Source organism: Arachis stenosperma, chromosome 8, assembly GCF_014773155.1.
Source record: "Arachis stenosperma cultivar V10309 chromosome 8, arast.V10309.gnm1.PFL2, whole genome shotgun sequence".
Taxonomy (NCBI): domain Eukaryota; kingdom Viridiplantae; phylum Streptophyta; class Magnoliopsida; order Fabales; family Fabaceae; genus Arachis; species Arachis stenosperma.
This window is the reverse complement of record NC_080384.1, coordinates 11,769,484-11,786,200: the sequence shown is the minus strand read 5'-3', so window position 1 is coordinate 11,786,200 and position 16,717 is coordinate 11,769,484. Positions and strand designations below refer to the sequence as shown.

Here is a 16,717-nt window from a genome sequence, read left to right as displayed (position 1 = left end):
AATGGAATAAGTGTTGAATATCCAGTAGCTTATGTTCACACACAAAATGGGTTAGCAGAATCACTTATTAAATGCCTCCAATTAATTGCTAGACCCTTACTTATGAGAACAAATCTTCCAACCTCGGTTTGGGGGCATGCTGCTTTATATGCCGCAGCACTTATTCGTTTGAGGCCAACGAATTATCATCAGTTCTCTCCTATGCAATTAGCTTTTGGCCAGTAGCCAAATGTTTCTCATTTAAGAATATTTGGGTGTGCGATATATATTCCCATTGCACCACCTAATCGCACCAAAATGGGACCCCAAAAAAATTGGGGATATATGTTGGATATGATTCTCCCTTTATAGTGAGGTATCTTGAGATACAAACGGGAGATGTATTTAAAGCCCGGTTTGCGGATTGTCATTTTAATGAATCAAAATTTTCAACATTAGGGGGAGAGAATAAGCTTCCTGAAAAGGAACTTAATTAGAATGCATCATCGTTAATGCATTTAGATCCTCGATCAGGGCAATGTGAACTAGAAGTTCAAAATATTATACATTTGCAAAGAATAGCAAATGAATTGCCTGATGCATTTTTCGATACAAAGAGGATAACCAAATCTCATATACCAGCGGAAAATGCCCCAATTCGAATTGATGTCCCAGTTGGACAAATTGCCACTGAAGCAAATACACGCCAGAAGCGTGGCAGACCTGTCGATTCCAAAGACAAAAATCCTCGAAAGAGAAAAGAGGTAAATAATATTCCTGTTGAAAAAGACATAGTAGAGACACATGCAGTTGTCCAAAATTCTGATATAGTTTTAACGCCAGAAGACGTTCAGGTACCTGAAAATTGTGAAAATGACGAGATATCGATAAATTATGTCTTTACAGGAGAGAAATGGGACCGAAATAAGACAATTGTCAATGAAATATTTGCATATAATGTGGTATTAAATATCATGCATGAAAGTAAGGATCTTGAGCCAAGATCAGTCGAAGAATGTCGACAAAAGAATGATTGGTCAAAATGGAAAGAAGCCATGAAGGCTGAGTTAGACTCACTTGCAAAACGTGAAGTCTTTGGACCTATAGTCCGTACACCAAAAGATGTAAAACCTGTTGGGTATAGGTGAGTATTTGTGAGAATACGAAATGAGAAAAATGAAGTTGTGCACTATAAAGCCCGACTTGTGGCACAAGGTTTTTCACAAAGCCCGGTATAGATTATGAAGAAACGTATTTCCCTGTAGTGGATGCAATAACATTGCGTTATTTGGTCAGTTTATCTGCATATCATAAATTGCATATGCATTTAATGGATGTGGTAACAGCCTACTTATACGGCTCATTAGATCGGGATATCTATATGAAAGTCCCTGAAGGACTAAAGATATCTAAACCACCCAATGAATATTCGCAAGGATTATACTCAGTCAAATTGCAAAGATCTTTATATGGTCTAAAGCAATTTGGACGAATGTGGTATAATCGTCTTACTGAGTATCTGGCCAAAAATGGATTCAAGAATGATGATATCTGTCCATGTGTTTTCATAAAGAAATCTGCATCTTGATTCATTATAATTGATGTGTACGTTGATGATTTAAATATCATTGGGACTCCTGAAAAAATTCCAACAATTATAAAAACTCTAAAAGAAGAGTTTGAAATGAAAGATCTTGGAAGGACTAAATTTTGTCTCAGCCTGAAGATCGAACATATAAAAAATGGGATCTTTATTCATCAAACAACATACACAGAAAAGATATTGAAGAGATTATATATGGATAAGTCACATCTATTAAGTACCCCAATGATCGTAAGATCTTTGGATGTGGAGAATGATCAATTTCGTCCTAAAGAAGAGAATGAAGATATCCTTGGTCCTGAAGTACTATATCTTAGTGCCGTTGGAGCGCTAATGTATCTTGCTAATAATATGCGACCTGACATATCATTCGTAGTAAATTTACTAGCAAGGTATAGTTCCTCTCCAACCAGAAGACATTGGAGTGGAATCAAGCAAATCTTTCGATATCTTCATGGAACGGTTGATATGGGATTGTTTTATCCCTACGGATCCAAGTCACAACTAGTTGGCTATGCAAATGCCGGATACTTGTCTGATCCACAAAAAGGGAGATATCAAACAGGATACCTGTTCACATATGATGGTACAGCTATATCATGGAGGTCCACGAAACAGACGATAGCAGCAACCTCCTCTAATCATGCTGAAATACTAGCGATTCATGAAGCAAGTCGCGAGTGTTTTTGGCTCAGGAGTTTGATCCAATATATCCTGTCATCATGTGGACTGATTGATCATAAGATAGCTCCAACTGTCCTGTTTGAAGATAATACAGCATGCATTGCTTAACTTAAAGGCGGATACATTAAAGGTGATAGAATAAAGCATATTTCTCCTAAATTCTTCTTCACTCATGATCTTCAAAATCAATGGACAATTGATGTCCAACAGATCTGCTCAAGTGATAATCTGGCAGATTTATTTACAAAGTCACTCCCGAAATCCTCCTTTGAAAGATTAGTACATGAGATTGGAATGCGCTAATTTCAAGACATTAAATGATGTCGGCAAGAGGGGGAGACTGTACTCTTTTTTCCTTGGTCAGATTTTTTTCCCAATAGATTTTTTTTGACAATGTTTTTAATGAGGCAGTCTCCATCACAAAGTATATTGTACTCTTTTTCCTTCACTAAAATTTTTTTCCATTGGATTTTCTTTAGTAAGGTTTTAACGAGACATAATCCTAAATGGTCATTCAAGGGGGAGTGTTACGATAAGAAAGCCTAGGTGGATGACTATTTTCCCACAAGGCTCAGGTTTTGAAGAAGAATCTTATTTAATATAGTTTGACAAACTACTATCACATACGCTTATAAATAGAGGCTTTTGCCTCAGAGAAAAATACTCAGCAATAAAGCAAATATTTCTTCTCTCTTTCTTTTTTAAAGCATTTCTTTACTTTCTTTCTTTATAAACTACTAATATAATATTAATATATTATTTTTATAGTAGTATAATAGTGTTGGTAAATATTAATAATAGTATTTTTATTTGTATTTTTATATTTGTTACATCTTCCTTATTTATTTATTTAGTTATTTTACAACACACACGACAATTTTTAGAATATATATTCTACTCATTTTGTAATGTACATTATTATTAGACATGTGAATAGATATCATATTTTATCTGAATTAAGTTTTAAAATAGTCTCTCAATTTAGTTATATTCGTTAAATATTTTTTTTTAAATTTTAATTGTATCAAGTTATTGAAATTGATAAAAATGTATTACATTAGTCTCTAATATTAGTATATTTTTGTCAATTTTAATAACATAATTGATATAATTAAAATTTTGAGAATTATTTTAATACATGTGACCAACTTCAAAAATTACTTTAGAACTTAATCTGCATATAATATGAAGTGACGCATGCATCGAAACATTTTCTAATGTAATACTAGTTCTTTATCCTGAAGTATGAAGTCCCACTTATCTTTCTTGTAGTTGAAGATAATATAATCAATAACAAGGTCCAAGAATCATAGTTAACCACCCACCAACAAATTTGGTACCACAAATAATTAGTGCATCATGAACCTGCCTATTATCGGCACATTATAGGAATTACCCAATGTTAATAATCAAATGGTAGACCGTAGCACAAATTTAAAGCACGAAGGTTCCTACTCTAACCTTATACAATACATCAAATCTTGCATTCATAAATACATATAAATACTGAGTGACACTCACTACTACTACTCATGCACACACTACTCATTCTATGATTCATTCAATTATGAAAAAGAAAAAGGTGATGGGATTGGGGCATCAAACTAAGTTAGCATCAGCAAGAAAGAGCAATAATAGAAGCAACTCGTTCATTCCCATTAGAGGAAGAATCAAGAGGAAAATATTCTTACTCGTGTTTGGAAAATTAAGGAAGACCTTCAGCCACCACATCCTTGGTTCTCTCGCTAGCTAGCTAAAAGTAACATGTTCTTTATATGAATCTTCAAAACTACCCTCATTATGATCTTCTATTGTTTACTCTATTAGATTGAGTTTGATGCCAATAATCCCCCTATATTACATTGTCTCATACTCTCATGGAAGATGTAATATTGATGATATTTATTAAATAATGTGATTATCATATCTTAATGAATATCATATTGAGAAAGTACGAGGAGCCAATGAAATATTTATACAATGTGTACAATGAAGGTTTATGGAGTATTAAAGATATAATTATTAGTATTACATTTTCCTATCAACTGAAGTTTTTGGGATGAGTGGTATCATGACATGGTATTAAAGCGCTAGATCCGAAAGGTCAAGAATTCGATCCTTAGTGAACCCAAAAATTAAACTAATTTTTCGAGAAGATGTTTATTATTCCTTGTACTCGGATGGTTATTTTAAATAGTATAGGGGATGTTCATTTTATAACTCAATAGCCATTATACACATTGTACAAATAGTCAATTGTCTCCCTAGCGAGATCTTATCATATTAGATTAGACGCACCATTGTAAGGATGTTTCTTGATCTTATTTCAGTGTTTATCGAGTTAGTTAGAGACAACATTGTGAAACACAAAAAATGTAAAGTATTAAATACTACAAAAATAGATAAATAAAACATAAAATATCTTATTTGGATAATGGAGTAAGAGTTAAAAAAGGGAAACGGGATATTTAACAAAACATGATATACTTCCCGTAAGCACCACCTCAAAGTGATGTCGATTTTTGTGGGAAGGTTCCTCCATTATGCCAAAAGAAGGAGAGGATTTCTAAATCATTCGAACAAACCGAAAAAGAAAAATACGTTGGCAAAAGAAGATTATCTATCAATAAATTCTCAAATATTTTAGCGTCCTCAATCCTTGTTGCAATTGTATGTATTTTAGTGATGACTAGGCATGATTCCATACAGCTTTTCTCAATATTCCGAACGAGAAAGCAAATACTAATAAAAACATAGCTAGTCCTAGTCTAGTCAGTAGTTATCGGATATTATCATGAACCCCTAACTTAGGATAATTTTTTTTTGGTTAGGAGTGAATATTATAATTTAATTTTTTAAAAAAGTGTATATTGTACACGTATTTATTTTTTTAATTTTTTTATATAAAATACAATCTTTACTCTTCATTAGAAAATACTCGTCACCATAAAATTAGCCAGTTTGTACTAATTTTATTGAAGATATTACACATTAATATTAAATTGCCTTTAACAAATAATTTTTATTAATTTATATATTCAAATTCTGAAAAATTTAAATGCAAACGGTATTAATTTATGGTGTATAAAACTCTTAGTAAATATAGATATAAATTATATACTTCTTATATACAAAATGTCTATAAATACAACAACAACAAAGCCTTGTCCCATTAGGTAGGGTCGGCTACATGAATCAAACGACGTCATTAAGTTCTATCATGTATCATGTCTATAGAGAGACCGTTTACATGTAGATCTCGTTTGACTACCTCATGAATGGTCTTTTTAGATCTTCCTCTAGCTTTCACTCCTTATCCATCTTCGATCTCATCCACCCTCCTAATTGGGTGTTGTGTCAGTCTTCTTCTCATATGTCCAAACCACCTGAGATGCAATTCTACCATCTTTTCACAATGGGTGCTACTCCAACTCTCGCCCTTATATTTTCGTTTCTTATTTTATCCAATCGCCTATAACCACTCATCCATCTCAACATCTTCATTTCTGTCACACTTAGCTTATGTTCGTGCTCCCCTTTGGCCGCCCAACACTCCATACCATAAAGTATAATCAATCTTATAGCAGTGCGATAGAATTTACCTTTAAGTTGTAAAATCACTTTTTTGTCGCATATAAAACTAGATGCACTCCGCCATTTTGACCAACCTGCTTGGATCATATGATTTACATCATGTTCAATCTCTCCATTATCCTGTATGATGCACCCAAGATACATAAAACTTTTAACTTTTCATAGGATGTTTTCTCCAATCTTCACATCTATATTAGGGTTTTTCCTTCTCAGACCGAACTTGCATTCCATATATTCCATCTTACTACGGCTTATGCGCAGACCATACACTTCTAGAGCTTCTCTCTATAAGTCCAACTTCTTATTTAGGTCTTCTCTTGACTCTCCCATAAGGATGATATCATCGGTAAAAAGTATGCACTATGGCACAGGCTTTTGGATGTGCTCTGTGAGTACTTCCAAGACTAATATAAAAAGGTATGAACTTAAGGATGATCCCTGGTATATCCTATACCAATAGAAAATTTCTCTGTCACACCACCTTGAGTCTTCACACTAGTTGTGTCCCCATTATACATGTCTTTAATTGCATGAATATATACATTTCTTACTCTCCTCTTTTCTAAAACCTTCCATAAGACCTCCTTTGGCACCTATTGTACGATTTTCCAAATCAATAAACACATATGTAGATCCCTTTTATTACTACGATATCTCTCCATCATTCTTCTTAACAGGTATATCGCTTCGGTGGTAGATCTGTCTGGCATAAATCCAAATTGGTTCTCTGTTACTTGTGTCTCTTTTCTTAACCTCCGTTCTATCACTCTTTCCCATAACATCATGGTATGGCTTATAAGGTTGATCCCTCTATAGTTTTCTCAACTTTATATATCCCACTTATTCTTGTAGATAAGTACTAAGGAGCTCTTTCTCCACTCATCAGGCATCTTCTTTGACCTTAAAATCTCATTAAAAAACTTGGTTAACCAGTTGATGCATTTTTCTCCAAGGCCCTTCCAAACTTCAATCGGGATATTATCAGGTCATACTATCCTGCCATTTTTCATCTGCTTTAGAGCCTCTTTTATCTCGATGTCTCGAATCCTTTGATTGTAGTTAAAGTTTTGATCTTCTTCACTTGTGCATAACCGACCAAGGCTCGGAAGAGTCTTATGTCCATCACTAAATAACTCGTAGAAGTAGCTCTTCCACCTCTCATTAATATTCTCCTCTTGAGCCAACACATTTCCATCCTTATCCTTTATGCACTTAACCTGATCCAAATATCTCGTTCTTCTTTCACGGCTCTTTGCGATTCTATATATACCTTTTTCTTCTTCTTTCGTACTCAAAGGCTGGTAGAGACCCTCATATGCTCTTGTTCTTGCTTCACTTACAGCTACTTTTGTCTCTTTCTTAGTCGCCTTATATTTTTTTCTAATTATCTGCATTGCAGCATAGAGACCACTCTTTAAAGCACTCCCTTTTTATCTTTATCTTTTCTTATACACTCGCATTCCACCTCCAGGACTCCTTGTCTCTTTTTCCTATTCCTTTAAATTCATCAAAACTTTCTTTCTCTGTTCTTCTAATAACTTCTGCCATCTTCCTCCACATCTCTTTCGCGCTTCCATTCCCATCCCGCTTTGCCTCTTCTCCTATCCATCTTAGGAAGCTTCTTTGTTCCTCATCTTTCATCCGCCACTACCTCGTCCTTGGGTTCTTTGTATGATGTCTTTTCCTCAACTTTTGCTCAACGTGAAAATTCATGACAAACATCCTATATTGTGTTGTTAAACACTCCCTCGAGATAATTTTACAGTTAATGCAAAATTTTCGGTCGTCTCTCCTCAACAAGAAAAAGTCGATTTGAGAGCTTGTCATGCCACTCTTATAGGTTATAAGATGTTCGTCTCTCTTTTTAAAACATGTATTTGCGATGAGAAGGTCAAAGGTTGAGGAAAAGTCTAAAATAATTTTACCATCGGCATTGATCACCCCGAAACCATAGCCTCCGTAAATACTTCCATACCCAGTCACTTCTTTTCCAACATGGCCATTTAATTCTCTTCCTAAGAAAATCTTATCTCCCGAAGGTATGTCTTAGACCAAACTCTCTAGATCCTCCCAAAACCTTATCTTGTATTGTTCGTCCGAACCCACTCACGGTGCATAGACGCTAATCACATGAAAAGCACCTCCCTCCACCACAAGTTTGATGGAGATGATCCGATCTCCCACCCTTTTGACATCTAATACGTCCTTCTTTCACTGCTTATCCACAATAATACCAACCCCATTCTTATTCTTCATCTTTCCTGTATACTAAAGTTTGAATTTGGAAGTATCCAACTCCCTAGCCTTTGCACCAACCCATTTTGTTTCTTGTAGGCACATAATGTTAATCTCCCTCCTTGTCATGGTGTCTACCACCTCCATAGATTTTCCTGTTAGAGTGCCTATGTTCCATGTCCCAAATCTCAACCTTATGTTGCTCTGACCTTTACCTTTTAATTTGTGAACTAGCTTATTTACCCTCATCCGTTCACGAAAACGCGAGAATCCTTGTTCATTTAACATTACATCCGGACACTGATGCAGCGGCCCTTGCTCATTTGACACCGTTGTTTCCGGGCAACCTTTAGCGCAATAACATCTTTAATTCATGTCATGAGAATTCGACTATGCTTTTATGTTGGTTGTCGAAAACCTAACACAACCCTCCTCCTTCATCCGAACTTGGGACCTGCTATTTACCACAAGCGCAACATAGACAGAGTTATACAAAATGTCTATAAATATAATTACAAATTATTACTAACCAAATGCTGCCAAAATATGATAATATTTACTAGTCATATAGCATTACTCGTAAATAAATATTATGATACTCATTCTATTTGGTGGATAATGGAGCTCGAAGAGTTTGAAATTACCCCATCGAATAAATACTCACTTCCATTTTTCAAATAGGGATTTTGGAAGAAACTCTGAAGCTAAGAATCCGATATTATTTAGAACACGAGCCAACAAATCCAATATGAACCATATACATGAATATATGCAACGACTATATATTTTAAACTACGTACACGCATGGGAAAATCATACCCGAAGATTCCTAAAACACAACCACAAAATGGGTTGTCTCAATGATCTGAAGCAAAACACGATGAACCACACTCGTGAGCTGTAGCAGTATAAACAATACAAACAATATCTCAATATGACCTATTATTTGGTTTCGAAGATGAAGAGGTTTTGGATTTGGCAAAATCAACCAAATCTTTGAACAGGACATCCTCTGGCTTCTGTTGTTTGGTTGGGGTGGATGGATTTAGAGACAGATTCTGAGTTTGCCCAACCAAACCATCATAAGAGGAACTGGATCCACCACTTGAATAAGTTGTTCCACTTTGTTGCTCAAAAAATTGTTGTCTCTGGTTGTGCTTTGCAGGTGGCGGTGGAAGGAACCCAGTAGATGGTGTGTCCCTGTCCCATTGAGCTGGAGGCAGATCTTCTGAATACTTTTTTGTGGGAGATGGCTCATCATACACAGGCTGGCCACTGACAACTGGTGAAGTACTCCTGGCATGAGAAGGAGGTGAAGAGGACCGTGCAGGAATAGTTGATGAGGTAGGATTAGTCGGGGCTGCCAATGGAGTCTGCTTTGAGTTTTCAGAGGATCCTCCCTCTGCTTTATATGCATCACCACTGAGATAGTCAACCATGCCTGTGTCAGAGTAGACCGGATTCCTTGATGGTGGTGGTGGAGGAAGAAATGAGTTAAACCTCCCTGGTTCTGCCTTGTCGTAGGCTGGTTTCCGGTTCTGTGCATTAGTATCGCGTGATGACCTGAAATTATTGTATTGAACTGCTAATTATAGTGTGTATCAAATGGAAATATACTTGACAGAAATCGAATTAAACCATGATATAAACAATTATGCTTACTAAGATATATGAACTACCACAAGATTAATATAATGAAAGAATTTCTGTGGTTCACCTATGGGCTAGTTGAGCAAAATCATCCTCTGACTCATCATCATCCTCGTGATTTACATTTACAAGTGGCAGAGCTGGAGTTTCTGTTGCTCTTGCACCTGTATCGACAGTTCCGTTCGCAATATTGTCGTGTTTGAGGAGTACTCGCTGAAGGCTGTCATTCAGTGCCAATCCCTGAATTAAAAGCTGCTCATCCCTGGACAAAAGGCAACCATTATTGTCATTATTTTGGGGTTCCATGGCGAGAAGAGACTTCTTTTTTTTTTTTTTGCGAAAATTTCTTACGCAGTATTGTTCACAAGAAGCATCACACGCTTTTGATAAGATCGGCACTGGTCCACAAGGTCAACAATGAATTCATCTTTCACGCTCTGCCAAGTTTTATTAAAAACATTAGGAAACAAATGAAAATTGACAACTCACCATGACTACTTTGCACAGAACAAAAAATTAAAAATATTATAGCAAGTAAAAGCATTAAGTTTGAAATATGTCTTAGTTCTGCAACTGCAAGGAACATTTCTGTACATGTCATGACTGGATTTTTCCCTTCCAGAACACGTTTGTAGGTTATCTACTCTGAAACAACAGCTAAGCACAATGTCTAGTACAAATGAATTAATCCCCATGTAAACAATAGATTGAAATTTCCCTAGTGCTTCACAATAACTAACAGAATGCAAAAACGAGTAAAGAGAAATATAGCATCTTCAAGCATGTCTTCATAAACAAGAAAAACTGAACAGAAGTTCGACAATGAAGCAAGAAGATAAAGAAACATAACAGGCGGGAAAAGTATCACCTTGGGATCTTTAGGATTCAGGGCATTCAGCATTTCCATCAAAACATCAGCTAGTCCTTGAGCATTTTGAATCTCTGGCACACTGATTATAAACAAATTTAGTTGAGACGGAGAAAAAAAAGCTAAAGCTAAGAAAATTTACCAGGAGAAAGAAGACAAGTACTAAAAAAGATAAAGAATAGTATTCCTACAACAGTTACATAGATGGATGAAGACAAAAAATTGAGCACCAGCCAAAAAGAGCACCAAAATCCCCCATAAATCCATAAGAGGAAGTCCCCTAATTAAATCATCAACATTTGCAAGGCCTAAAGCCCTAAACATTTGGCCGGCACCAGGGCAAACTAATGCCCCCTTGACTACTAGGCCGATGTGGTGCTGACCCTTAAGATGTTCAGGGAAGAGACTAGATATAACCAGTATGACCTAGGGCATTAAAACGACAAACTTTCAAACAGCTTCAAAAACTCTTTTCATTATTTAATTCCTTTTTGTCTAAGTTGGAAATTCATTGCCACAAGAATTGGACAGATTTCTTACCCTGACAAAGGACCTTCAACTTCAGAAACTACCAACAGGTAAATTGGTTCGTAGAGATGTAAAATTTAAAATCATAACCATCAATTTAGAGGATCCATTATAATGACTTTACCAGCATGCAAACTGTGTGTAAAATTTGGCATACATATTTGTATAAAATTGAGTTTTATAAGATGGTGGTCCCTACCTACTCAATTAAATCTTTTTGCATTATGTGAATTATATGGTAATACTTTTAGCCAGACACAACAAACATGGGGATTAGAATATTAGGATATGAAGTTGAAAGAGCACCTAAGGCCAGATTCATCCGAATGAAGAGAAGCCTGAATAGCAGCATCATCATCATATTCTACAGCTGAATGAACAACTGGCTGGGTTTGAGGAGGAGTGAAAAATGGCACACTGTTCTCTGCTCGTGGTGGAAATTCAACTCCAGCAGCCTAGCAAATATTAATTATTAAGAATAATACATTTGAGAAACAAAATATTAATGCTTCTGATCCAAAAATAACTTAATCATATGTAGTTTTGAATAGAAATTTAGATATGCCTTTGTGAGAAAAGAGAGCATTTGAGTGAGTGTGTGTGCATGCCTAGGAGTGCAACTCCAACATGCACACACACATTTGCATGGAGCTTGTGGAGTAATATAACCAACGTACTAAAAAACAATAATTTAAAAAAAATTTACTACAGGCTAATTTTTTCCCAGGTTAACGCAAGAACTATAAGAATATGTCACATGCAGTAAAAGATATAACATGTTTTACATCATTAATGTGCATCAATAAAAACGTCAATGCATGTCAATATACAGTAGAACTATTTGCTTGCAAAAATAAATTAATTGCCCGAAAGAAATATCTCGGTGCACATGAGTTATCACCTTTAATTCATTATATGCTGCATAGTATTGGGGGTAAACACCGGTTGGGCCCCCAAAAGCTTCTTGCCATGTATCAATCAAAATCAGTATCTTTTCCCTCACATTTAAGTCAGGCTGTACAATGAGATGGAAAAGAAATAAAGGAGTGGATAAGAGAGTCTATTACTGAACTATAAAAGGTGTCAAAGAAATTAAATACCTTCTTCTTCACTATCTTAACCATATCATGTAAGATGTCCCGCTCAACAATCTGCTGAAACACGCTTTCACCACAATTTTTACTAAGGGTCTCCAGTGCCTACATCAAATACATACCATGCATGTGAGTTAGAGTTATTCACTATGTGTACATAACTGAAACCATGAATAAAAATTTTGGCAGTACTCTACGCCTCATATCTTATAACAGCAAAAGAATTTAAAAAATATCAACAACTTTACAAAAGTTACTTTAACCTATAAAATAATCTGTCACACGACGTCAAATTGCATTAAAACATTCAATAACTATAAAAAAAAAAGTAGAAGAGAAATACTAACAAAAAGTGCCAGAAGTTGTATCTTGGGACTTTTATTGCCCAAACGCTTCTTAAGTATCTTTAACGCATCCTTTGCTTGCCTGCAAATTTAATCAGTTCAGCAGAGAAGATCAAGAACAACATAATCAAGGAAAACCCACACTGTCCAGAATAAGTTATAAAGAATCAATCAACATACTTAAGATCCAAAACCAAAAAGTAAAAACTGAATATCAAGTTAACAAGAAAAAAAAAAGGACACAGTTTCACTTTTGCCTACTTGACACCTAGCTCACTAAGCCACAGTGTATGAATTACCAACAGTTCTCTGGCAAACACTAGCAGAAGGTTAGGAACCTAGTGAAAAGTGATAATTGAAATTACATAAAATTACTCACAAACCAAAAGCATACATAATATCTAAATCACAGGTGTAATATCGATTTGAAGACAGAGACTTCACTTTAGCAATCCATTAATGAGAATATGAGAGACAAAAAGAAAAGTTAAACACGAAAGGAGCAAGAGTATGAGCTATAAGGTTTTTACTTAGGGTCCATATTGATGATATCACACAACTCAATGTTAATTGCCCAATCAGGACCAATAAGCATGTCACTTGTTGCCCTCTCAGCACACGTAGCAGCATTGTTAGCCATCTCTCTGCAAAATCCCAAAACCACGCAACGACAAAATCCATATCAATAAGCAAACCCAAATTATATACCCAATCCAAAAAAAATCTAAACTTGTTATTACACCTACTAAAATCGTCATTTATTACAGGCATGACCACTAATTAATCCACAATTTTCAAAATTATCAAACCTCACAGTACCAATTCAATCGGTCAAAATTAGCAGAGAGAGAGAGGGAGAAATGACCTTAACCTTTAGCTGTGGAAGGAAAACAATCGGAGAGTAGAAGAATTGAATTGATGGAATGGAATGGAATCGTAGAATCAGAATAGAGAAGCGAATCGGAATGTATGAGGAAGCAGATGAGATATTGGAAGAAAGAAGATCGGTCTCCAATTGGGGATTTTGGGGACCGACTTTTCACTTTTTTTTTGTTCTTACACACAACACACCTCACCTACACAAACAACGAAACCATGTTTTTTTTTTCCTTCTCTTTTCTCATTTTATTCGTTTTACGATCGCGACAATTAATCTGTATTAGTATTATTATTTAAAAAATATTATTTATCTTTTAACAATTTTTGTATTAATTATTCAAAAAATTAAGAAAATTATTTACTTTTTATTTTTTATCTCTTTTAAAAATTGAATAAAAATTATATTTAAAAGATATTTAATTATATTATTATTATTTATTCTAAAAAATATTACTCCCTCTTGTTTCTGAAAGAAATAAAAATAAAATGAGTTAAAATGTAATTAAATAAAATAAACTAAATTTAAAATTGTAGTTAAAATGACAAATCAAAGAATATTCTTTTTTTTAAGGAAAAAAAATCTAAAATAATATACATGTATATTTTTTATTATCTACAGATATTTTTTAATTTAAAGAACTTAAAACTAATTGTGAGTGAATAAATTGGTCACTCAATAAATTTAAATTGATTAATATATAAAATATTTAATTCAAACATATATCCAACACTTCATTAAATTATTATTAATTTATTATTATTATTTTGGGTTCGGCCGGTTGGTTACTTGGTTATATCTATCATCATGCTTTGTCCTCTTTATTTTTACTTATTTTTAGCTTATCCTTGCTAAAAAGAAAAATAAAAAAATGTAAAATATGAAGCAAAGTAGTTGTTGTTTAGTACGGAGTACTATATTGTTGATGTTCTTAGTTTGACTTTTGTAGAAGTTAGAATAAGTGATGGGAAGTCGCATTCTAATTGGTAACCGCGTTTTTCTGATTCACACATCATCACGGGTCTCCATTGGAGCTTGGAATCTTAAGGTCAACCATAGACTCTCAGCCTTGTTATTCCCCTTTGAACTTTTGAATGCTAAGTAATGAAGAAAATTTGAAAGTATATATTTCCTCCTTGACAAATCTACCTACTAGTCATATTATCGTTTCTTTTCCAATTTAGTTTTTTTTACAACAATACAAATAAATTCACTCCTTAGTCATACATGAAAAAAAAACAATTATACTGTTTTGTGATTTTAATATGTAATATCTCCTTAAAGTTAATATTAAGTTTGCAAAATAAATAATTGTCATTGTGTTTTTTTGTTTTACCAGAAATAATCTATTATTAATTTTTTCTTTTCAAAGTTAAGTCATAATTTAGGACATCTAAATTCTAAAGCTTTTCTGAATTTGTTTCTTATTAAAAGTTAAATTTGATGTATCATTTTTTTTTTTGGTAATTTTTGATGTAACGTTTTCATGAATAAAGTTTCTCTACCGTTTTTTAGATTCTTTTGGTCAAGAGAATTTTCTCCTCTTAAAGAGAAAATAAAAGAAAATATGGCCCAAGAAGCTCTTTTATGGTCGAAATATAAATCAAGGCTTGGTTTTTTTTTTGGTTTCCCACGGTATCCGCCGCGGTACTGAACTCCATTTAAGGGTTTGCCGCTTGCCAATGGGTTGCTGCATGCACAAGGCGGGATTCGAACTCCCGACACTTGCTTAAACGGACTAGTAAGCTAACCACTAGACCAACCCAACTTGGTTATCAAGGCTTAGTTGTTATCGTGGTTTATGTCAGTCATCAATTTTTTGTACTGAAATTGAGCTAAGAATGAGAAGGCCCAAACTGGCCCATTTATTTGTCATCCAGTGTGTACATAGTCAGTGACGAAAACCGGTGTGACTCAGGTCCAAAACAAAAACAAGAAGCATGTTTATGAGTTTCAAGTATGCAATTAAATCCAGTCCATATAGAAATACCAAAAAAAAAAAATGCTGTCCATATATATATATATATGCAATTAAATGTGTACTAAAAAAAATGTAATTAAATTCATGACCAAATATATTACCAAAAAAAATTCATGACCATATATATATATATATATATATATATATATGCAATTCACTTTTTTTTAAATTACTGTAAGTTATATTTTTTATATTAAATTTAAATTTACAAGAAACCTGCATCCATTCAACTCATGTTATTTGTTAACCATGTGAAAACTCCCAACACAGTGCATACGAATATCGTTATTTGTCCTATCGCGATGTTCTTTGTAAGCATAAAAATATTAGTTGTCGCATTTGTCTTGTTTTAACTTTTTGTTGGAACAAATAAACAAATTTATTCCTTTTTCATCCCAATAGACTAAGATTCTGGTGATAGTTAGTTACATGTTGGCTTTATGTATTACACTATTTAATAATAATGGTACACTGGTATTATGTGAATAAATTTCTCTTAAATTAAGTTGCAATCAAGTTTTACTTAAAATGTTAGCTTTGAAAAAACTTCTCTCCCAATTCAGCACCTCCACCTATTTCACATCTTAAATTTGTGTTTATCTAGGAATTAATTTACTAATTTAATTTGATAAATGTCAAAAAAATTTAAATTTTACTTTATATATACAATAATATAGTGTTAGTTAGTCTTTAGTAAAAATGGCAATAACAATTTTATTTGCAGATATCAAACCTGATCCAACTTAGTCGAATAAAATTGTCAAACCGACCTACTATGGATTGAATATGGTGTAGGTTGAAGTTCAATCATACCCAACCAACATACACCCTATATATATATGAGTTTAATTTTGAAATTTTACATCACAACCTTTCATATATATATATTGTTATAAATGAGTGTCTAACCAAAAATCTTTCATTTATATAAAATGCCTTTAATCATTAAGTCAAAATTTTCAATTAAAAATTTAAAAATTTTATTTATATAAAAGCCAAATTTGTTTAATTATATAAATACTAAATTATGACTCCAATATCTTATTAGATTATTAAATATTGTATTTTGTTAATGACTTGTGGATAAGGTAAATACTCGCAAATTGAGAACAGATATAATTAAAATTGACATATTATAAATCTGCAAATAGAATAAGATTGATCAACCTGTGAATAAAGTTAAGATTCGATCTAAACTTTACTCTACTTTATTCATTATCACTCTTAATCTTTGATATGTTGAGTTCGAAAATACGGTAAGAAATTAATATACCTTGAAC

At 33.7% G+C, this 16,717-nt stretch overlaps 1 protein-coding gene across 2 annotated transcripts; it reads right to left on the bottom strand.

Moving 5' to 3' along the window:
- Nucleotides 1–8,794: 8,794 nt before the first annotated feature.
- Nucleotides 8,795–13,689, bottom strand: LOC130944479 (TOM1-like protein 4). Of its 2 annotated transcripts, none has more exons than XM_057872815.1 (10): nt 13,451–13,689; nt 13,110–13,223; nt 12,583–12,661; nt 12,242–12,340; nt 12,043–12,156; nt 11,448–11,596; nt 10,614–10,695; nt 10,097–10,182; nt 9,813–10,007; nt 8,795–9,658 (listed from the first exon to the last, which is right to left on the bottom strand). In XM_057872815.1, exons 2-10 carry the CDS (start codon nt 13,217–13,219, stop codon nt 9,025–9,027), a joined length of 1,548 nt encoding a protein of 515 aa, XP_057728798.1. In that variant the 5' UTR covers nt 13,220–13,223; nt 13,451–13,689; the 3' UTR covers nt 8,795–9,024. The 2 variants fall into 2 exon arrangements, with proteins under 2 accessions (XP_057728798.1, XP_057728797.1); XM_057872814.1 differs by having other exon boundaries at nt 13,445–13,686.
- Between the last annotated feature and the right edge of the window lie 3,028 nt (nt 13,690–16,717).

What these genes read in the sequence shown, in the direction of transcription:
- LOC130944479 (XM_057872815.1), bottom strand. Translation starts at nt 13,219, where the DNA reads ATGGCTAACAATGCTGCTACGTGTGCTGAGAGGGCAACAAGTGACATG. An exon ending in TACAACTTCTGGCACTTTTT is followed by an intron (nt 12,341 to 12,582) that starts GTTAGTATTTCT and finishes TATTTGATGTAG; the next exon opens with GCACTGGAGACCCTTAGTAA. An exon ending in TCGGATGAATCTGGCCTTAG is followed by an intron (nt 10,696 to 11,447) that starts GTGCTCTTTCAA and finishes GTTTATAATCAG; the next exon opens with TGTGCCAGAGATTCAAAATG.